Raw genomic sequence first — 23,169 nt, 5'->3', positions numbered from 1 at the left:
TGCTAAATCTATTAATAAAACAAAATATGGCCTTTAATTAAGCAATTCCACTTCTAGAAAGTTATACCTGCATGAAGTAGAATAGACAAAGTTGAGTGGACAAGAATAATCTAGGTTGTATTGTTTATGAACTGAAAAACTGGCAATAACCTAAATGTTCATAGAGAGGGCTACATGAATTATGATGCATCTAGCTGATGGAATTCTCTGCAGCCATTTTAAAAAAAAGAATAATGTAGAGTTTCTATATTGCAACAGAAAGGCCTTCAAGGAATATTAAGTGAAAAGAGAAAGGTTGAATGATAATAATTAATATAATAATAATTGTTATAAACACTTATAAAGTGTGTACTATGTTTTAAGTACTTTACCATTATTCACCCATTTAATTCTTATCACCACCTTGAGGTGCATACTATTGTTATCCCATTTTACAGATGAGGAAACTGAAGCACAGTAATGTCAAGTGACTTGCCCAAGGTCGCAAAATTAGTGTCAGAGGCAGTGTCTGGTTTGAGAATCAGTGTTCTTACCTAGTTCTTTCCATGGATGTTAAGAAATGAAAATACATGTAAGTATTTTTGTGTAGGGATGTGTATGTATATGTGTTCATATATGCACAGAAAATGGCTCTAAGCATAGCCTCTTAACTGCTAGCAGTTGCTTCCTCTGAGAGGGGGTTGGGGTGGGAAAGGAAGAGGAGAAGATACTTACGTGATATGTCTTTTTTGCTTGTTTGCTTTTGTTATGAGGGACATTAATCCTATATAATAAAAGGCTAATATGCAAATAGACCGAATGGCAGAATGACTAGTCACTGTGATGTGCACTGACCACCAGGGGGCAGATGCTCAACACAGGAACTGCCCCTGGTGGTCAGTGCGCTTTCACAGGGGGAGCGCCGCTCAGCCAGAAGCCGGGCTCATGGCTGGTGAGCACAGCAGCAGTAGCCATCTGTTGGACATCCCCTGAGGGCTCCCGGACTGCGAGGGGTTGCAGGCCAAGCTGAGGAACTCCTCCCCACCCCCCACCCCCCACCCCCCAACACCAGTGCACAAATCTTGTGCACTGGGCCTCTAGTATTTTTTAATATTTTTTTTCACAAGGGATGTTTCTCAAAATGTAACTTTCTAGTTATTTTCCTTCTGTTACTAGCAGTTAAAGAAATTGGCCATTTTCCTCACTGTTAAAAATTCTATCATTCATTGGTTCACTTAATACAAATATCTAAACTGTCCTAGGTGTCCCTGCCTTTCCCAGTTCTCAAGAAGCTCACTGTCTAGTGAAACAGATTGACATATAAACATGTAATTCCAGAGCCTCTATAAAGGGGACACACAAAGATGGGGTGGGAGGGGCACAAAGGAGAGATGTCAATTCTGTGGAGAGCAATGTGAAGGAAGGCACCCAGAGAGGAAGTAATGTTTTGCCTAAATACTGAATGAAAAGTAAGAGTTCTTCAGGAGACAGGGGAGGGGGAGAGAGAAAAGGCATCCCAGGTGGAGGGAATAATGAGAGTAAACACAGAAGTAAAGACGCTGGAACCCACCTTGTTCTTTAGGGGATGGGTGTAGTTTGACTTAGCTGCAGCTTAGCAAGAGAAATATGAGCAGTGCCTGCCTCTGGAGATGTGGGCAGGAGCCACATTACCTAAGCCCTGGGGCCAAGTTACGGACTTCATCCCACGTACCAGATGTTCCTAAGGAACTTTAGAAGAATCAGGTGTTCCCAGAGTAAGTCAAAGATACAAAGCAAAAGATGCATACGATGGAAGGACATTCTGACACATGCTACATGTGAATGAACTCGAAAACATGCTAAAGGAAACAGATACCGAAGGACAAATATTGTTATGATTCCATTTATATGAGGTACCTAGAATAAGTCAACTTCATAGAGACTGAGAGTAGAATAGTGATTCCCAGAGGCTGGGGGCAGTTACTGTTGAGCGGTTACATAATTTCAATTTGAGATGATGAAAATGTTCGGGAGATGGGCTGGAGATGGGTAACGGTGAGAGTTGCACAATAATGTCAGTGCACTTAATGCTACTGAAACTGTACACTCAAAAAGTCGTAAAATAAAACATTTTACATGATGCATATTTTACAATTAAAAAAACAAGTTAAAATGGTAAATTTATGTTATGTATATTTTTACAATAGAAAAATATGGGAAAAAAGAGATAAAGATATAGACAAAAATATTTAGGGAAATCATTCTTTTTCTTTCCTGACATTAAAATTAGGTACGCCATTTAAAAACAAACAAAAACATCTTTTATTGATTTCAGAGAGGAAGGGAGAAGGAAAGAGTGATGGAAACATCAATGATGAGAGAATCATTGGTGGGCTTCTGCAGCCTCGCCCCTCATCAGAGATCGAGCCCACAACCTGGGCATGTGCTCTTGACGGGAATCAAACCCCCGACTCTTCAGTGCGCAGGCCAATGCTCTATCCATTGAGCCAAACCGGCTAGGGCAGGCATTTCATTTATTTGCTTAAGCTGATAATAATGATTTGTTTCCGTTATATAATAATGGCTATCGTTTACTGGAAACCAGCTCTGTGCTAGCGTTACCTTCAGAGAGATGGAGAGATGCAGGCTCAGAGAGCTCAACTAACTGGCCCAAGAGCACACAGCCAGTGAGGGGGCATCTCTAGGAAACCTGGAATTGGAACTCAGTCCACAAGGTGCTTGATTATCTTGCTATATTTTTGGACATGTCAATATTTTTCTTTAAAAATTCTCCCATGATCTGCCATGAGTGTATGTTTGATGTTTTCTGGGTTGGGAACATGTGAAAACCCTGAGAGTATGCAGAACGAAAAGTTGAGTGTTTACTTGATTGATTTAGGTATATCCTTATCCCCCCCCCCCCCCCCCGAGTTTACTTTTGACTCACATATACTTTTGAGTGTCTTTGATCCTCTCTGCAAGAGAGACCAAGAGCCTTCATTGTTAGTCCAAGGCCGTGAATTACTGGGCCATCCACCTGTTAGGGGTGGAAGAGGGTCTGCATTTCTGCTGGGTCTGTCCCGGGAGAACAAACCTCCCGCCCCGCAGCCGCCAGCCTCCCCTTCCCAGGTGCCCGGCCGCGGGGAGAGCGAGCGCGGCTGGCGCGCAGGCGCAAGGTGGCGGCGCTGCTCCGCGCTGTGCTTTGCAGCGGGCGTTCCGGGGTCCCCGAGTGGTTCCCCCTGCGCTTCCTCTCCCGCTCTCCCCGCACTCGGGGTCGCCGCTGCCCCTTCTCCGGACCCCTCCATCCCTCGCCCTGGCTTGGGCCGCACGGTCCCTCCCCTCTGACCCCGCGGTGCACCCCGCCCGGGCAAAGTCCGGAGGGTGTGAACCCCGGCATCCCTGCCCCTGGGCGGGGACGGCGGCCGTGCGGGGAGCCCAGGCGGAGAGCGCGCAGTCCAGCCCGCAGCTCCGGCCCCGTGCGTCCCCCGGGAGCCGCAGCCGCTCGCCCCCGCGCCGCTCGCCCGCTGCCAGGCCCGCCCGCACTCCCTCCCGGCCGCCGCCGCAGCCATGGCGGAAGTTCATAGACGTCAGCATGCCCGGGTTAAAGGAGAAGCCCCCGCGCCAGCCTCCACACACAGACATGCGGAGGAGCTGGGGATGGCGTCGGCCGAAACGCTGACCGTGTTCCTGAAGCTGCTGGCCGCCGGCTTTTACGGCGTGAGCTCCTTCCTCATCGTGGTGGTCAACAAGAGCGTGCTCACCAACTACAGGTACGGCCGAGTGGCGCCCAGGCCCGGGAGCAGCGGGCGGCGGCGGGCGCCGGCTCCCTGGACTTTGGCTCCAAAGTTCAGGCTGAACAAAGTTGGCCGGGCGCTGGGGCGGGCGGGCGGCGGACACGCGGCCCGGGCGGCGGAGCCGGCTGCGCGCGCCGGCCTGGGCTGGGGTCTCGCTCCGGCTCACAGCTCCGGACGGCCGGGTGCGCGTTCGGGGAGCGCCCGCCTGCCGCGCCCGCGAGCTGCGCCCTGCAAACCCTGCCCCTCCGAGTGCCGGAGCGAAGTTGTTTCGTGACCTGTTGGTCCCTGAGCATGCCAGGCTGGGAGCAGAGCGAGGAATGCCCTCCCTCCAGCGCAGCCGGGCTGGGGGCTGGGACCTGGGGCATCAGGGTTCCCCGAATTCGCTGACAGCCTCTGGGGACGCGCGCATCCTCAAGCCCATCTGTAAGGAGCCCGGTGCTGTCACTGGACCCTGAGGCAGCAAGCAGCATTTCTGCTTTCAAGGTGTGTAACCGTTGCAGAGACCCAAGTGCTCATTTCCTTAAAAAAAATCCGTTGCAAGCAGCGGACTGAAATTGTAGAAGAGAACAAGATGAGGCAAGTGACCGCCTGAAGGTACAAAATCAACGGTGTTGCCTGACCGCACGCAGGGATTTTTCTCACCGATTTTCACTTGGATTAGAGGCGGACATGGGTGTGTTTTGGTATCAAAATGCATTTTAAGGTTGGCTGCGTGCAAACTGCATTCACAGAGCTACGTTTGGGTTTTCCTGACCCTGTTTTGTTTTTCTCTCTCTACCATTTTGTAGATTTCCCTCCTCACTATGTGTTGGACTTGGCCAGGTTAGTTGGAATCTTCAGCATTACGTGGTTTATGTCGTTAGAACTTCTCTGTGTGTCTTTATGTGTTAGAACAGTGAATCTGTGTTCTCTGTTTACAGATGGTGGCTACAGTGGCAGTTCTCTGGGTGGGAAAGGCCCTCAGAGTAGTCAAGTTTCCTGACTTTGACAGTAATGTACCTCGAAAGGTAAAAAAACAACAACGCCCACAAATAAATAAAGTAATTCTTTATTTTCTGAAAAGAAGTCACTATACATATTAATATATTAATATATTAATATATTACATATATTAATATATATATTAATCAGTTGCCTTGCATATTTAAAAATTGTCACCCAATCCAGAGTGGGTATAATAAAAGTAAAGAATAAATGTTATAATATGTACTTTTTATTTATTTATTATAATTTTTTATCCTCATCCGAGGATATTTTTTCCATTGATTTTTAGAGAGTGGAAGGGAGAGAGAGAGAGAGAGACAGAGAGAAAGATCAATGTGAGAGAGACACATAGATTGGTTGCCTCCCACATGCTCGTAACCAGAATCGAACCCGGGACCCTTTCGTCCAAAGGCCAGGGCTCTATCCACTGAGCCAGACTGGCTAGGGTATTATTTAAAAAGTTCCATAATCTCGTTAAAATTAAGAAAAAAAGGCCCTAGAAATCATGTGTTCTGTTTTACTTACTAGTAATGAACACTTTTTTGGGAATACAACCGTTTTGCATTTTCTACATCTAATCTAGCCAGTGTATTCTTTATTCATTCTTCAGGTTTATTTTCTTATTCTTCTGTCTGCATCTGCTTGGCTCCACATGAAGATGAAGTGCATTTCCTTTTTTCTGCTGACATTAGAGCTGTGGGCTAATACATTATCATATTTTAAAGTAAATGATGTATTTATCCCACATGTTTGATCATACTCATATTTGTCTCCCCGCCCCCCCCCCCCAAATGCCTCTCTCTTTCTGCCATAGTAGTGCTGTTTATCCAGGAATAATGTTGTTTGAGCACTATGTGAAGGCCAAAATTGTGTATGAGAACTAATTTTGTGTTTTTAAAGGGAAAGAATTTAATCATATAAACAAAACTGTTTCTGTTTGAAAGGCCCTGTGTTAGCTATCTTTATTATTGAGTTTTGTTATCCCTTTTAAATTTTCTAGACGTTTCCACTACCTCTACTATATTTTGGGAACCAAATCACGGGACTGTTCAGCACAAAGAAACTGAAGTATGGATACTTTATTTTACTAGTGAGGTTATATAATGTATTCTTAAAATTGTATTTGAATGTCAAATATTTAACACATTTATTATTGATGCTGAAATAAATGAAAGGACCAGAAAGCTTGTGCTACTAAATAACGAAGATTACAATAAAGGTTTTAGTTTAAGCTCTTAAGTTTAAAGAGAAAGAGGATTTTTGTTTGTTTGGGGTTTTTATCCCTCAGTTTGATGATAGAAGTCTTAAGTGTCATAAAATGCTATGGTAGAAAATTTTCATTATTTTTCCAGATGTATAGCAGTGAAGGATATATGCTTTGCTTTTGGGATTTCAATTATTTAATGCAATTTATGGATATTATATTTTTGACAAATTCTGCAAGCAAAATGAGAGGGTGGATAGGAGAACTTTTGTAGTGTTTCTTTTAACATGTTAAAATAACACCAGATGGAACCCTGATTTAAGCATGATTAATATTTTACTCATGGCTATATACCGGTAGAGGCATCACATTCACTTTTAGAAAGAAGTGATAGCTCTCTACTCTTTGACAATACTGTCTTATTATCCTTTAACTTCCCCATTCTTGGCTTCCATACTTAAGGAGTATAGTATGTATTGAATGTATGTGATGTTAAAATTATACACACAAGGAAACCATTTAACAGAAATCCATGGCTTCACCACTTCCACATGAGCTAAACCCTAGCGTACTTGCTGGATGAGTGTAAACCAGAATGGGGAGATCTCTGAAGGTCAGAGACCAATGTTTTTCATTTCTTCTTTAGACCCAAGAAACTTGACAGAGGACCATGATGATATCTCTGGAGAGTGTTTCATGGAAGTCAAATTTGTCAGAGGCAGGCATCCTTTTCCATCTCAGTGCCCACTTGGAAAGAAATGCAAGCCTGCTGGAAAGGCTCATTAATAGAGTTTGCTCTTTTTCATCCTTGCCATCCATCCATTCAGTCACACCCCGTCTTTGATGGCCAGCTACATATAAGGCACTTTGCAGTGAGATGAGATATATTCATAAATAACTGTATTACAAGAGGCTGTATGTTTGATCAATGCAAGCAAAATACTCTGGGAATTTAGAGGAAGACAAAATTACTTCCACAAAAGGACAATTAAGGAATGTCTAATGGAGTAAATTTATGGTAGATGTTATTTGGAGTGTTGGAGTGGGAAGGGAGGTCAGTAAAGAAAGGAGAAAAAAAAAATTCTTAAATTTTATTTTACCTAATTATCTTTTTTTTTTCAGCTTGCCAATGTTTACAGTTCTGAGAAGGTTCTCCATCCTGTTTACAATGTTTGCTGAAGGAGTGTTACTAAAGTGAGCTAAACTTCTAATATGTCTAGTCTTTAACAAACTTTAGTCACTTTGAAAAGGTACCCAGCATAATAATTGTTTAATAAAAATATTAAAATTATTTGTCTTCTATTTTATCTCTTGGAAAGTTTAAGCAATTTAATTCATTTGCTCTGGGAATTGATAGTTTATGGGAACAGTAGTTGGGAAGATTATGAATAGGAGTTAGACCACCTGTCTAAACATGAGATATACTTTGAAGAATTCCTAACTGCTGTCACTGGGTGAAGAGGAGTCAGAAACATCAGTATAGTTTTGTGCTTTATTTAAATCCCCACTTGAGGATATGTTTTTATTGATTTTTAGAGAGAGAGGAAGGAGGAGAGAGAGAAACATTGATCAGTTGTCTCCCGTATGCACCCCAACCGGGGGATCAAACCTGCAACCTAGATATGTGGCCTGACTGGGAATCGAACCAATGACCTTGAGGAGTACGAGACTGTGTTCCAACCAACAGCCACCTGGCCAGGATAGAATAGGTTTTAAATAGTGTTCCTGTCTCGGCTACAAATGTGTGTGACCTTTTTCTAGTTAAAGAGATTCCACTTTGCTGAAATACAAGCTCAATAATAACAAATGATAATAGTAAGGAAAAAATGAGTATCTACCTAATAAAAGAGTAACATGCTAATTGACCATACCTTCATGACACCCACCAGCCAATCAGGAGGGGGTATGCAAATTAACCCAACAAAGATGGCAGGTTAATTTGCATGCGTAGGTGCTGAGCAGCTGGGAGCGGGGTGGGACGCTTTCCATACCACTCCAGCCACTCCGGGCCTCTGGGCAGTGTGGGAAGGCAGAAAGGCGGCTCCGGGCTATAGTGGAAAGGCGGCTCTGGGCCGGAGCGAAGGTGGTGACGTCAGCCAGGGGAAGGAAGGCCCATTCTTGCACGAATCTTCGTGCATCGGGCCTCTAGTATTTATATAACAAAATAAGTTTTTGCTTTATCAAAGGGGTTCTTTTAAATATCCAATTCCTTGAAAACATAAAAAATATGACTGTTTATAGCTTTTTTCAAATATATCTTTGTGTGTGCCTGTGTTATGAATCTTTGTGAATAAAGCCACAGTATACATAAACTTTTTTTTATTTTTGTAGGAAGACTTTTTCTTGGAGTATTAAGATGACTGTATTTGCAATGATTATTGGAGCCTTTGTAGCTGCCAGGTAAGATGTGGACCTATATAAGCCTATGAGCATATTAGAAATTATCAGTAGTTATTAATAATGATCAATTACTAATGAAGATAATTTTTTATAGGCTACATAAGGATCATATCTTTGAAAAGCATCCAAAGACCCTTCAAAAATCAAATCTTTTTGAGTTTGTTAAGATCAAGGCTGGTAAAATCAGATTCTTAAAAGTAAATTTATGTAATTTAGGATTTATTATACAGTCTTCTACTGATTGAGCACCTACCATGTGCCACACAATATGTTTGACATTTTAGACATATTACTTCTATATTACAACTCTCAAAGGTATGGATATAATTTTTCTATTTTATAGTTGAGGAAACTAAAATGTAAATTCAGTAACTTGCTCAAAGTCCTACAGCTGGTAAGCAGCAGAGCTTGCTGGAATTTGAATCTGTGCCTGACTCCAGAGCCTATGTGCTTTTATAAACCATGTGACATTTTTTTTAACTTTGTGTGCTGCTGAAGGAAACTGTCTCAGAAGAGGCAAGTGATAATGAATTTGCCTCGTCGAATAATGAATAATAGAATTGCTTTATTTGGCCTCACTTAGGATGTATCACAAATGGCATAACTTATTCTACTAAATTATTAAAGCTTTTTCCATTGTTCTTAAGTTTTAGTTTTCAGATGGATGGAGAAAATGTATATCCAAAGACTCAGAAAATTAAAATGATGGCCAGAAACCTTTTACAACAGGAATCTCTTTAAGTAGAAAAAGGTCACACACATTTATAGTGAAAGTAGCCGAGACAGGAACACTATTTTACTCAGCCCAGGGCATGCATATATGGGTTTGCTAATGTCACAAATTCTGCCTGACATACATTTTTCATTTGGGATTTATAATGTACCTCTTGGATTGGCTCATTTACCTTCATCATATCTCTGTGGTATAGACAGGGAGGGGGTAGGAATATAAGTCAAATTTTATTCCACCCTAAATCTCCAAGTGAAATTTCATTGTAAAAAAGGGGTGGGGGGTATAGAATAATTGGTTACTAGAATTTCATTATGTAGCTAACTGCTTTTCTCTCTAGATATTATTACCTCCTCAGAGAAAAATTCTGTATGGGCATCCTACCTTTCTTTTTGAAGCATTTCATTGGAGCTGGTGGGATCCAAAATTGAGCCAACCGATAGGGATTCCTCAGGGCTAACATCTAGCCTGCAATATTTCTGAGGAGGATTGCTATCTGGACCAGCCTTGTCTAATTAGGACATTTTACTTGGGAAAGAGATTGTGAGGAAGGGAGTCTGAAGTTAGGGGGCTGTCCAGGCTGCTTGAAAGAGGGGGTGTGCATTAGGTTAGTTCTGCCTCAAATTGCAGGGGTGTAGAGCTCCTCAGAAGTCTTATTCCATGTAGCAGCAGCAACAGCAGTAGTAGTAGTTTAGATACAAATACATAGTATATTTGCAAAATCACGAAATGTGGTTCCACTGTTTAGGTAGGGTGCTAAAATATGAAGGCATACTTTTCTTAGATTTTCATTTATTTGTTGAATTTAATAAATTTTTTATTGCTACTAAATACTAGAAAACTTCTGTTTTCCTAATGCCATACCACATAGGCGCATTAAGCAATTATTGCAGTGTTTGAATTCCTTCTGTGTGCTTTTGGACACTGTGGTAGCTTGATCTCAGAGCTAACCATGATCCACACTTCAGAAATTCCACCTCGGGGTCCAACCACCTGTGCAAGATAGTCCTGCCTTTTGCGTGAACTTTTGGAAAATGACATGTTAACAACTTACCCGTTTGGTTTCCTTACCTGTGAAATTCAGCTCTGATGCCTTCTGCCCGCTTCAGCTGTAACAGTGAATTTGGTTTCTTATTGTTGTTGTCTGACTTGGAATTCCGAACAGTGTGCTATTTAACTGACGTGATTGTTTGTTGCTAATAATTTTAAGTGTTAGTGTTTCTCATTTCTGAAGACTCTACTTACTATAAAATTGCAATTTGTAACTAGAAATCAAGAAATAAAATGCCTAATGTTCATTTACCTAAAAATACGTTGTTGCAAATACTCTATTCAAATCTACTTAAAATTAAGGATATGCTCCTTAAATGAAAGTTGTTTAAGGTGCTGCTTATGTTTTGCAGCTCTGACTTGGCATTTGATCTGGAAGGATATGTTTTTATTCTGATAAACGATGTCCTAACAGCAGCAAATGGCGCATACGTAAAACAAAAATTAGATTCAAAGGTAGGTAGCAATCTAAAGTTTCTGTAAGAGATGTTTACTGATCTTGGGAATGATAATGCCAATTCATCAGAGAAGAAGCGGGGAATAAAGAAAAATATTTAGGAGGACTGGGAAAGAAATAGGGGGTCTCTGAGGGTAGAGAAAAGTGTCATAAATGATCATGGCTATATTCTAGAGGACTTGGTGAGGGACCTGAACAAGAAAGAAATATCTGGAAGCCCTTGAGCAGATTTGAGGAGAAGTGAGTGTTGGAAGGAGCTGCAGAAAAAGAATGGACTTTGCGCATTACAAATAATGGGAAACTTTTGGGAGAATTGGTATCTTTCTCTCTCTGGGGCAACACTGAGTTCCCTGGCTCAGATCTCATGCACATGAACTTTACTTACCCATCTCTTTTCTCTCAGTTTGCAACATGCTCACAAAGGCTTTATAGATATTTGTTGTTAGTTTGTCTATATGCTTTGAATATAGACACGCTCAATTTTATTTTTAGATGAAGTCAGATCGTCAGGAAGCTGAGTATTTGAGCCACATTAGTTTACTCCATTATGATGTAAGGTTACATTATTATATGAAGACGCTATGTGGAACTGAGCTTTACATATCATAGGGTTGTTATTGAAGGGGTTGTCCTTTCTATCATAATGTGTCCTGTATAAGGACCCACATGAGATACTTATCATAGATGTCACCATAGCTCTTCCTGAATAGCTGGTTTATTTTATCTCATTGTAACTGACCATGGCTTTATCTTATTTTCCTACCCGTGTTTTCTCTTCAGTCAGATAGCCTTATCCTCTTAGTTTGAACAGTGTTTCTGAAATGACTTTCAGGTCCTTTTTTGGAGTTCAGACCATAAATACCAATGCCCTTCCTACTCTGCAGTAGTATTAGTATTGAGTTTGTATCACCTTGGTGAGAAGCTTTACCTTCTCCAGAAAATAACCCTAAAACCCATGGCCATCCCAATAGTTCTCATTTTCAGAGAATGTTGATTTTTAATATCCTTGAAGAACTGGGGACAGTGTAAATGTTTCCAACACATTTTCTTTAAACATACCTTTTATGTCTTGTTCTCCGTGTACTTGCCTTGACAACTTCATATAATCATTGCATTTTAATGGAAGCGACTATTACAATTTTTGACTTTCTGAAATAGTTAAAGAAAAGGGACCAGTTAGAGATTTAGTTTTATTCTGTTTTTTTTTTTGTTTTGTTTTGTTTTGTTTTTTCCTTCAGCCCATTTGCTGCTTTGGAAAATAGGTATGAATAATAACATTTCATTTGTCCAGCAGCCTCAGCTCTTTCAGACAGTACTGTCCAGTAAAGTTTTTCTGTGATAATGGAAATCTTCTGTATTTCTGCTGTCCAGTAATGGTAGGCACTAGCCATATGTGGCTGTTGAACACTCGCTATGTGACTGGTAAAACTGAGAAACTGAATTAGTAGTTTAATGTAATTTTAATTAAATTGAAATAGCTGCATGTGGCTACTATATTGTACAGCACAGTCTAGAGCTGGGATGGGGAACCTTTTTTTCTGCCTAGGACCATTTGGATATTTATAACATCCATTTGTGGGCCATACAAAATGATCAGTTTAAAAATTAGCCTGCTATCTGTGGTCAAACATTTAATTAACTCACCCCTAATGCTTTAGCAGGGCCAGACCAGATGATTTCCCAGGCCTTATATGGCCTGTGGGCCAGACATTCCCCACCCCTGGTCTAGAGTATTGTATATCTTAGAACCTAGAAAAAAGTAAAGAAGGTTTCTGAGTATTTTATTCCCAGGAGAGCCCTTTAGTTCCTTAATCAGAAACGTCTCGTGACTTTATTTGTATGAGACCTTTTAAGCATATTGATCTGTTTTTTATAGTTAATGGATTAGAAGCAACAAACTACAAGATGGAATTCTATTTAGAGGCAGAGAGGCTTACTGGCAGTCTGAAAGGTCAGCTAACAGTAAGAAAGACAAGCAGGAAAACTATAAAAATCAGATGGAAGCCCTAACTGGTTTGGCTCAGGGAATAGAGTGTCGGCCTGCGGACTGAAGGGTCTCAGGTACGATCCCGGCCTAGGGCACATACCTCGCTTGCAGTCTCAATCCTCAGTCCGACTGGCACGTGCAGGAGGCAACCAATGATGTGCCTCTCTCACATCCATGTTTCTCTTTGTCTCTCTCCCCACCCCCTCCACTCTCTCTCAACATGAATGGAAAAATTATCCTCAGGTGAGGATTAACAACAGCAAAAACATCAGATGGATGTACTCAGAAATGATTTAGGGACTATTAAACACCCTTAAGGGCAACATCATAGAAGAACAAAATACAGCCCTGGCTGGTGTGGCTCAGTTGGTTGGAGCATTGTCCTGTACACTAAAAGGTAGCAGGTTTGATACCCAGTCAGGGCACACATCCTGATTGCGGTCTCGATCCCTGTTAGGGACGCGTGCTGGAGGCAACCCATTGATGTTTCTTTCTCACCTTCATATTTCTCTCTCTCTCTTTCTCCCCTCCCTCAGTTCCCCTCTCTGAGGGCAATTAAAAAACAACAACACAATGCCCTGACTTTAATAATGTTTATAATGCCCTAAATGAAATTTTAGTCTATGTGCTCCCTTTAAGAAGGCAGAGGAAAAGATATTCAAAATAGTTAAAATGCGAAAAGAAAAACAAAACAGTTTGGCATTTTAGTTTATGGCAATTGTCAGTTGTCTGGACGGGTGTGTTTTGTGCGGAGGGTAGGCATCCTCTTTAAGAGATGGATAATAAGTCTCTGGCTGACTGGGTACCTGCTGTTTCAAATTGTTTTGTCCTATGGCTTTTTTCTTGCTGCCGTAGAAATGAGGTACTCCTATCCCTGATGCTTGTGGTGGCCATGAGCAGTCAGTTTTTTGGTTTATCCGAGAGGCAGTATGGCCACACTGAGAAGCTTTTAATAAAAAGGACTGCTTTTAATCATGGTCCTTTGAACATGAGTCATGTGGCATAAAAATTTAGGACTGTATTTCAGACAGGTATGCAGCTATTGAATTTAAAATATATTTAACTTTAAAGAAATCATGTAAATAATACTATTTATAGAAATATTCTTTTTTAAATGTTTTATTTATTACTTTTAGAAAAAGGAAAGGAAAGGAGAAAGAGAAACATTAATTTTGTTGTTCTACTTATTAAAGAACATTCATTAGTTGATTCTTGTATATGCCCCGACAGAGGATCGAACCTGCAACCTGGACATATAGAGACGATGCTCTAACCAACTGAGCTACCTGGCTAGGGCAGTAATACATATCTTATATAATAAAGAGGTATATGCAAATTGACTGTCACTCCAACACAAGATGGCCGCCCCCATGTGGTCAAAGATGGCTGCCCCCATGTGGACACAAGATGGCGGACAGGAGAGGGCAGTTGTGGGTGATCAGGCCAGCAGGGGAGGGCAGTTGGGAGGGACCAGGCCTGCAGGGGAGGGCAGTTAGGGGCGACCGGGCTGGCAGAGGAGGACAGTTGGGGGCGACCAGGCCTGCAGGGGCGGGCAGTTAGGGGTGACCAGGCCTGCAGGAGAGGGCAGCTAGGGGCGACCAGGCCGGCAGGGTAGGGCACTTGGGGGCGACCTGGCCTGCAGGGAAGGACAGTTAGGGGCAATCAGGCCAGCAGGGGAGGGCAGTTAGCAGTGACCAGGCTGGCAGGGGAGGGCAGTTAGGGGTGACCAGGCTGGCAGGGGAAGGCAGTTAGGGGCAATCGGGCCGGCAGGGCAGGGCAATTAGGCATCGATCAGGCTGGCAGGGGAGTGGTTAGGGAGTGATCAGGCTGGCAGGCAGAAGCGGTTAGGGTTAATCAGGCAGGCAGGTAGGCGAGCGGTTGGGAGCCAGCAGTCCTAGATTGTGAGAGGGATGTCCAACTGCCCGTTTAGGCCCGATCCCACTGAACGGGCAGTCAGACATTCCTCGAGGGGTCCCAGATTGGAGAGGGTGCAGGCTGAGCTGAGGGACACCCCTGCCTGTGCATGGATTTCATGCACCGGGCCTCTAGTTTAACTGTGCACCCCTCCTGGCCTGATCGCCCTAACTGCTCTCCCCTCCTGGCCTGATCCCCCTAACTGCCTAACTGCTCTCCCCTCCTGGCCTGATCCCCCTAACTGCCTAACTGCCACTTTCTCCTTTCTCCCGTGGTGCCAGCCTTCTCCCTCTGCCTTCTCCTGTGGTGCCTTCTCCCATGGCCTCTGCTAAAGGGACCATGGTGCTGGACCAGCCCTCACAGCCACCGCAGCTGCTGGCTTTTGGCCATTGCAGCCGCTGTGACTTTGTCTGGAAGGACGTCCGGTCTAATTAGCATATTACCCTTTTATTAGTATAGATTTTTAGTGGCTGTATAATGTTTCATTGTATGGTTGTATCATAGACTAATCAACTAGTTTTTTGTTGTTGGATATTTGTTTCCATTTTTTCAAAGCTTCTTTTGAGAAGGTGGTTTGACTTTGTACACAATTCAGTGATCTTTCAGTTACAGAAAATAGCCAAATATCATGTCCTTCTCCTCACTACTTCCTCACCCCCTGACCCCCCAAACTCTGGCCTACTTTTCAGGTGACTCTGCTTCCCGATGAATGTCTCAGAAGTGTGTGAGTCAGAGGTAGACCCAGAGTTCTCATAGGCTCCCTGTGTTTGAAGATGTGTGGAGTCCTTCATTGCTCCCCGGTATCCAAGGATACAACTAGTCATACCCTTTTTCAGAAATACTTCCCTGGGGAGTTACACCTGCCTGTGTTGGTGAGGTGTGAGTCTGTGTGTCTGGCTCTGTCCAGCCATCTCCTGAATGGCACTCCCTTATGGTTCTGAAAAGCCCAAGACCAGCTTGATGAATTTTGATTCAATTCCAGAAGGGGAAGCGCTTCGGAGATTGATTTCTGTAGAGATGTGTGTATGTGTTCAATATAGCCTCTTCCCTATTAGCTGTTTTGAGGCAACAGTTGATAATCATTTTTATTTCTCTGATATTAAACTTTCAAGGAATTTATTTTAAATAAATTTTAAAACAAGTTTTTTTTTTTTTCTTTTGAAAGCTTAGGCTACTTCTTGATGTTTGAAAACTTCTGACTTCACCTAAGTTGCTGTGCATATTATGGGGGAGGTGTGTATACAGTGGGGGTGGGACTTTATATAGGGTTTTGTATATCTTGTCTTCTAGAACCAAATGAAACACCTAATTATTTACTATCCTAGGAGCTGGGAAAATATGGTCTGCTCTATTACAATGCACTGTTCATGATTCTGCCCACCCTGGTCATTGCGTATCTTACAGGAGATGCACAAAAGGTAGGACTTCATAACAGTGGTTTAATGCCTTACGTTTTTTAATTGTATTGTTATTTATGAACAAAAGATAAATTGTGGAGTTGTTAAGTAATGTACTTACCTAGTATTAAGGGACCAAAATCAGAATTTACTTTTTAGCATGCTAATGTCATGCTAACCTTTTTTCTTGGCATAAGTATTGGATAGTATTAAAATACCTCAAAATAGCTCTGGCTGTCAACATAAAAATAGTGCATGCCAACCGCTGTCCTTTTCTTATGGGCCAGAAGGATGGAGGAAAGGAATTCTTACATTTCTACTAACCTACAAAATAATAGTAGCAAGCTATCCTTGAAAAACAAACAAACAAAAATCTTGAAATAGTAGAATTCTTCAGACTTAAAATTCTAGACCTCTCTAGAAGCTTCTGTTCTGGTATAAAATTTGTCATCCTGGCTTAAATCCCAAGCTGGTTTTTCCCCCCAGGAGATATTTAGCACTGTGTGGTGACTTAACCATATAAATAGCAAATAATATAATAGTTTACTCATTTCCTGCAAATGTTTAGCTAAATAAATCCAGAATAGAGGAACAAAATAAATCCATACAGGAATTCTCTAAACAAGCCCATATTCATAGGCAAGAAAGTTGATACCATTTTGTTAGAATTCACAAAATTTTGCAAACTACGTAAATGGAAATCTAGAATTCTGCCAAAGATTTCTGTACCAAGATTCCTTCTAATGATTCCCCTGGCAGGTAGTTTTTCAGAATAAATGTGTTGGTTATGTACTCCAGTAGCAGTGACAATTTCCACAAAGTAGTGGCAAGTAGTTAGACTGTTAAAAAATTGCTCTTGAATTAAAAGGTAGGAGAAGACTGACTGTTTTTAAAGCTGTTGGGGTTTTTTTGCCCCCCATCAAGAACTTTCTTAAAAACAAAAACAAAACCTGGCACAGATCAGCTTGAACATGCGTAAAGGTTTAATGAACTGTGTAACCGGGCTGCCAGCAGGCCTACAAGTGACACCGAAGTAGAAAACGGAGCTATTGCTTTGGCCGATCAAGAGTGCTGAATACATACTTTGTGGCTGTGAAAAAAAGTGGGAAGAGAAACTAACATTCATTAGCCCCTGTTAGGTGCCAGTCACTTTATGTGTGTGATACAATGTAGCCCCATAACAGCTCTGTTGCCCATGCGGAAATGAAGTTCAGAGAGACTAAGTAACTAGCCCAGTGTCACACTGTCTGTGGGTAGTAGGGTCAGGATTTAAATCCAAGCTTGACTCCAAAGGCCCTGGTCTTTCCCCAGGGTTCTGCCTTTCTCTAGCAGACTCTGGCAGAAACAGCCCTCACTTGTTAGCTTTGGGGCAAGACTGTGATGCAAAATAACCAGGCCCTCCTTGGCAACACATGGTTGCAAATCTCGAGGCCAATCTGTACATGAGAAAGTTGGAAGGAGTAATGTGGTTGGTTAGGTTATTCTACATACTTGGCAAAGGTGGAATTTTCATTAACTTGAAATTCTGACTAGTAGCTACTTGAAAAAATTGAACCAAAGGAGAAATATCTTCATTCCAGAGTGATTATAATTTAACTAGAGGTTATATCGGGTGGGCAAACTTTTTGACTCGAGGGCCACAATGGGTTCTTAAACTGGACCAGAGGGCCGGAACAAAAGCGTGGATGGAGTGTTTGTGTGAACTAATATAAATTCAAAGTAAAGGAGCGGAGGGGAGAGCAAGAGAACTCTCTGCTCTTCCGGCTCTGCGGGCCGGATAGAACAGCCGAACGGGCCGGATCCGGCCCACGGGCCGTAGTTTGCCCACGGCTGGGTTATATGCATAATTCATGCATATTTCAGTAACACATTTAATATGAAATGCTTCAATATAAGTAAGAATGTTTACTCATAATGGAAAAATTACTTTGCCACCTGCATTAGAATGAGATTTAGATTTTTTCCTTCTTTTCTTTTCTTTTTTTTTTTTTAAGCAGAGGAGTGAAATTTGAGTAATGTTTGTTTTTCTTTAATGAAAATGCCAGGCAAAGGTCAAGAAAGGTTTATTTTTGAAGAATAATGGCTCATCTAAATACTTTGAAATTGGGCTGATAAACTAATTATGGGAGCTGAATTCATTGCTTTGTAATCAAACCCCACCAGTATTTTGATCTCACATGTTTGTTCATTCTCCCTCTTATTATTAAAGAGTACTAGGGGCCCAGTGCATGAATTCGTGCACCTTGAAAGGAACTGTGGGCTGCGGTGGGCACAGGGGCAGGTCTCGGCCCATCCTCTGTGCCCTCGCCTGGCCCCTCCCACCACGGCCCCCGGCCCCCAGTCCCCTGTCTGCCGGCAGCCCCGCTCCTGCCACCGTCGCTCCCATGCACTGATGGCGCCGGCCCCACTCGCACCCGCTGACAGCACCAAGAGATTGGGGCCAGTGTCAGCAGCGGGTGCGAGTGGGTCTGGTGCCATCAGTGGGTGCGAGTGGCAGCTGCTGCCCTGAGTGCCCCTCAGGAGAAGGGGGAGGTGGAGAAGTCCTCAGGGGCGATCGGGACCGGCGCCGGGTGTCAGCAGTGGGTGCGAGCGGTGGCTCCAGCGCCAGCTGCAGGTGTGAGCGGGGCCGGCGCCGGCAGCAGGTGCGAGCACCGGACTGGACCGCGGTGCATGGGAGCAAAGAATTTTCAGTAACCACGAGAGGCTTGCCCTGATGACAGCGACTGGCGCCCCACCTTGGTCTGGCACCCCCGCTCACCTGCTCCACCATCCCACCTGCTGCCGATGCTCACCATGTTCCGCGCATGTCCCCTGGTGGTCAGCGCACGTCATAGCGACCGGTTGTTCAGTTGTTCTGCCGTTTGGTCTATTTGCATATTAGGATTTTATATATATAGATTGTTTTTCTTGTACCACTTTTATTGAGGTATAGATAGACATGCTAGCTGATAGTCTTACCATCTCATGATCTTTTTCTTAACTCTCTCTTTAATCTGCTCTTTCTCTAATATTCTCAAATAGTTAAGGGCTATTGTGTGTCTCACAGTGTTAGGCTCAGGTAATAAGAAAAAAAGATGAGTTAGGTGGTATTGCCTTTGAGGACCATCCAGTCACTTTGTGGAGCATATCTGTCATCATCAGAGCAATAAACTATTAGGTTTTGTGGAAGAAATGTTTTGGGTGCATTATAGGGTGTAAAATGGAAGAGGATCAAGTCTCTCTCCTTGTTGGGGATGGAATGCCTCAGGGAGCTTTCCTGTGCATGAAATTAAAATGTCAGTGATATGGATAATCAGTGTTATTTTCATAGGTTATGAATTAAATTTGAAACTTAGGAAGTGAGAACCTAAGTTTGATTCTGTTCCTAAATTCCTGAGATAAGTCAGTTCAATGTCATTTTAAGTTCAATTCAGATTAGTATTTCTGAGTATCTTTCTTGTGCTAAGAAAGCCCTGTGCTAAGTTCTCTTGGGAATATATGAGAAATATAGCATAGTTCTTGCCACACCAGGAAAACACAGAGATGGTCTAAGAAGTAGCACCAGTGTGCATGACCATCAGTCAGTGCTATAAGTACAGGTTAGGAAGAAATGTATGTGGGCTAAATCTCAAGATTAGCTTTTTAATCCTCTTCCATTTTACACCCCGAAGTGCACCCAAAACATTTCTTCCACAAAACCTATCATTGTTTATTGCTCTGATGGTGACAGGTCTGCTCCACAAGGTGACTATGGCTCTCGAAGGCAAGAATACCACATAACTCATCTTTTTTTCTTATCACCTGAGCCTAATACCGTGAAACTCACAAGAGCACTTAACTAAAGGAGATAGGGCTTGGTTTTCTTATCTACCAAATGCAACAAGTAATGCTCACCTGTTCTAGGGGTGGTTGTTGAGACATAACTTAGAGAGGTGGTTGAGTGGTTTACTTTTATTAACCAGCACAGAAACAATGGGTGGAAGCCATAGACAGCCTAATGTGTCCAAGATGCTAATAGTCATCTATAGGAGTTGCAGTTTATTTCTTCCACTGGAAAATTCAGTCTCAGAGTAGTCAGTGGGCTGTTGGAAGTCTGGCGATGAGTTCCCATGTCAGAGTGGGAGATGCAGCAGGATTTCCGGTAAGAGTTTTCTAGTAAGTCAGGTTCATTTTTAGCGTGTGTCTTTTAGACCTGTGCTTTTTCTCCAAAATATGTATACTTATAAGTGGACATTCATGTATGTGCATGTATTTTTTTAAAGAATGGGTGCTTTTTCATGTGACAGTGTATCTTTAAATAAAGCTGTTCCCAAGTTAACAATCTGGGCCTCCTTCTGGCCTTATAGGGTATGATGCCTTGTATCTGATAAGATGCTCCCACATAAATTATTTTCCCTGGTTCTCATTGTATGTCTGTGAGGTAGGTCATTATCTGATTTGCAAAGGTTAAGGGCATGCTTAAGGTTGCACAGTGTCAGAGTTTAGAGCCTGCCTGTCTTATCCACATAGATCCCTTGCTGTTTGCTTGACTACATCTGTGCTCCCTCCCTGACTAGGGCTTTCTTCCAGCTACTGAACGTGAAAAATGTCCCAGGGTAGTATTAGAAGTGGAGTCTCTGAAGCTGGGCCTTGTTGTTACTTAATTGTTTACAAATAATCATATTTCTTTCATTCACTCTGATGTTATTCTAAGTAAAAAAGAAAAGAAAAGGAAAGAAAAGAAAAGAAAAAAGAAGACATGAGAATATTGGGGTGTAAGACATGTTGCTGCCTTAAAGGAGCTTGCATTCCAGTGGCATGAGGTGGACTACACATAATCCTATCTAATAAAAGAGTAATATGCAAATTGACCATCACTCCAACACACAAGATGGCTGCCCCCATGTGGTCAAAGATGGTCGTCCCCATTTGGACACAAGATGGCCACCACAAGATGGCCAGCAGGGGAGAGCAGTTGGGGAGGACCAGGCCTGCAGGGGAGGGCAGTTAGGGGCAATCAAGCCTGAGGGGAGGGCAGTTAGGGGTGACCAGGCCTGCAGGGGAAGGCAGTTAGGGGCAATTGGGCCGGCAGGGGAGCAGTTAGGCGTCAATCAGGCTGGCAGGGGAGTGGTTAGGGGGTGATCAGGCTGGCAGGCAGAAGTGGTTAGGGACAATCAGGAAGGCAGGCAGGTGAGCGGTTGGGAGCCAGCAGTCCTGGATTGTGAGAGGGATGTCCGACTGCCCGTTTAGGGGTCCCAGATTGGAGAGGGTGCAGGCTGGGCTGAGGGACACCCCCCCCACCCCGTGCACGAATTTTGTGCACCGGGCCTCTAGTTATACAATAAGAGCTACGAAGAGAAATAGAATGAAGAGAGTGACTGGAGAAGTCCCATTTTGCATCAGATGGTTAAGGAAAGCCTCTTTGTCAGGTTCCTTTGAGCAGACACTCAGTGGGACTGAGAGCCCAATGATTGTGGCTCTTTGGAAGGATAATCTAGGTCAAAGGAAGAGCAGGTTCTAAGAGATGAGGTGGGAGTGCCTCGCTTGTTCACAGGGGACATTTTCTGAATAAGTAAATATCAGGCAAAGTCAAGGTCGGCCTTGAAAGATGTGGAGGAAGAAAAACAAAAGGCACATCCCAGGTGTAACTACTAGCATGAACACAGGCTCAACCGCAAGAACTAGACTCTTCAGGATGCTTAGAAGGAGGAAATCCAAGACTCCGGAGACTTTAGAAGAGACCTTAGAGAGCATGGTTCAGGCCTCTTCCTCACAGATGAGGAAACGGGAGCCCAAAGAGGGCTCAGGACTGGAACCCAGACTTCCTGACTCTGTGACTAGTGCTCTCACTCCTCCCACCACACCACACCCTGCTTCCTTCCAAGCTGGGACCGGTGTTAAATACAGGAATTTGAAGTTTGCTCTGCATATAGTGACAAGTCCCTAAAAATAAGTGGTACAGGGGAGAAAATTTGGGGCCAGAAGGCAGACGACCAGCAGTCTCTAATTCTTTCCCTGACCATGGTCTGACTTTGGACAAGACCCCTGCTCTCCTGTCCTGCTTTGTCATGTGTAAACTGAGTAGGTTGGATCAACCAAGTTGGCCGCTTCTCTAGGTAGGGCCCTTTCCAGGGCTGAGACAGTTTCTGAGAAGGAGAAGGCCTTCCACTGTGGAGACAAGGCTGCTGTTCTGATCGCTGGCATGAGCCCAGCAGCTCCCTGACTCCTGGTAACTAGTGCTGATAAACTCTTCTTATCTGTTGGGCGGGCCCCTGGCTTTCCTGACCCAGATTTGTTATGTAATTGAATGAAAAGATCTCCGAGATAAATTGTTAAATGAAAAGCATAGTATAAAACAGTGTGTGAGATATGCTACCTTTTGAAAAAAATAGAAAGAGAACAACAATAAGAACATATGTATGCATACATTTTATTCACTATTTAAGTAAAAAAAAAAAACTAGACGAATATACATGGAACTAATAAAGCAAGCACCATTGTGTGTGTGTGTGTGTGTGTGTGTGAGAGAGAGAGAGAGAGAGAGAGAGAGAGACAGAGAGACAGAGAGAGAGAGAGACAGAGAGACAGAGAGACAGAGAGACAGACAAACACACATAGAACACAGGGTTGCGGGGGGCGGGGGGGAGGTGAAACTTTCCTCTGTCCTGCAAGGGTCTTTAGCTGGTCTAATAGCTAAATATGCATGAGACAGATTAACAAGAAAATAACCAGATTAAATTACGTATGTACATATGGGAACCCCACATACGAGGTTCAGGACAGGAAGTTAAAATGGCGTATGTATGACATTCTGACCGAAGGAGGAGGAAAGGTGCTCTGGGGCTCCAGAGGAAGGTCATTGCAGGACGATAAAAGGAACAGATGTCTGGTAATTAGTAGTTTGCCCTACCATATAGATAGATAGGTCAAAAAGGTTATCTCTGATAATCTCTTATTATGGGGAAGGCCCTTAATTTAAGTTCTTCTAAGTAGTTGGGGGCGGGGAGGAGCAAAAGTTTCTCTTGAGCCTGCAGGGTGTCTGTGCCTTTAGCATAAAATAAAATACAAACCTCAGAGACACCTCTTTGGATGACTCATTCTGAACCCCTACAAAGGAAACAGGAATGGGAGGGAGACTTGATTATTCATCTTTTTATATTTCTTTGATTGTAGAACCACGTGAATGTACTTTTAAGTTATATTTTATAAAAGTAACGATAGAGAAAAGATAAAGTTAAAAAATAAATAATGACTATTCAATGATGAATCTTAAATTTTAAAATAACTGGGTGAGGTGGGACAAATTAGCTTATTCTCATTATTCAGAGTTGCAGAC

The 23,169-nt window shown here is 42.9% G+C and overlaps 1 protein-coding gene across 1 annotated transcript in view; it reads left to right on the top strand.

Moving 5' to 3' along the window:
* The first annotated feature begins 3,388 nt into the window (after positions 1-3,388).
* SLC35D1 (solute carrier family 35 member D1) overlaps positions 3,389-23,169 on the top strand; it is a 41,843-nt gene continuing 22,062 nt past the window's right edge. Inside the window, exons 1-8 of the mRNA XM_080655763.1 lie at positions 3,389-3,728; positions 4,541-4,574; positions 4,673-4,759; positions 5,737-5,804; positions 7,063-7,134; positions 8,272-8,340; positions 10,474-10,576; positions 15,804-15,896. Coding sequence (XP_080511889.1) covers positions 3,526-3,728; positions 4,541-4,574; positions 4,673-4,759; positions 5,737-5,804; positions 7,063-7,134; positions 8,272-8,340; positions 10,474-10,576; positions 15,804-15,896 — 729 coding nt within the window. The 5' untranslated portion in view covers positions 3,389-3,525. The remainder of the gene's footprint in view (positions 3,729-4,540; positions 4,575-4,672; positions 4,760-5,736; positions 5,805-7,062; positions 7,135-8,271; positions 8,341-10,473; positions 10,577-15,803; positions 15,897-23,169) is intronic.

Source organism: Plecotus auritus (genome assembly GCF_963455305.1).
Source record: "Plecotus auritus genome assembly, chromosome: 2".
NCBI classification, from domain to species: Eukaryota; Metazoa; Chordata; class Mammalia; order Chiroptera; family Vespertilionidae; genus Plecotus; species Plecotus auritus.
Note: the sequence above shows the minus strand (reverse complement) of the source record. Positions and strands in the feature narration are given on the sequence as shown.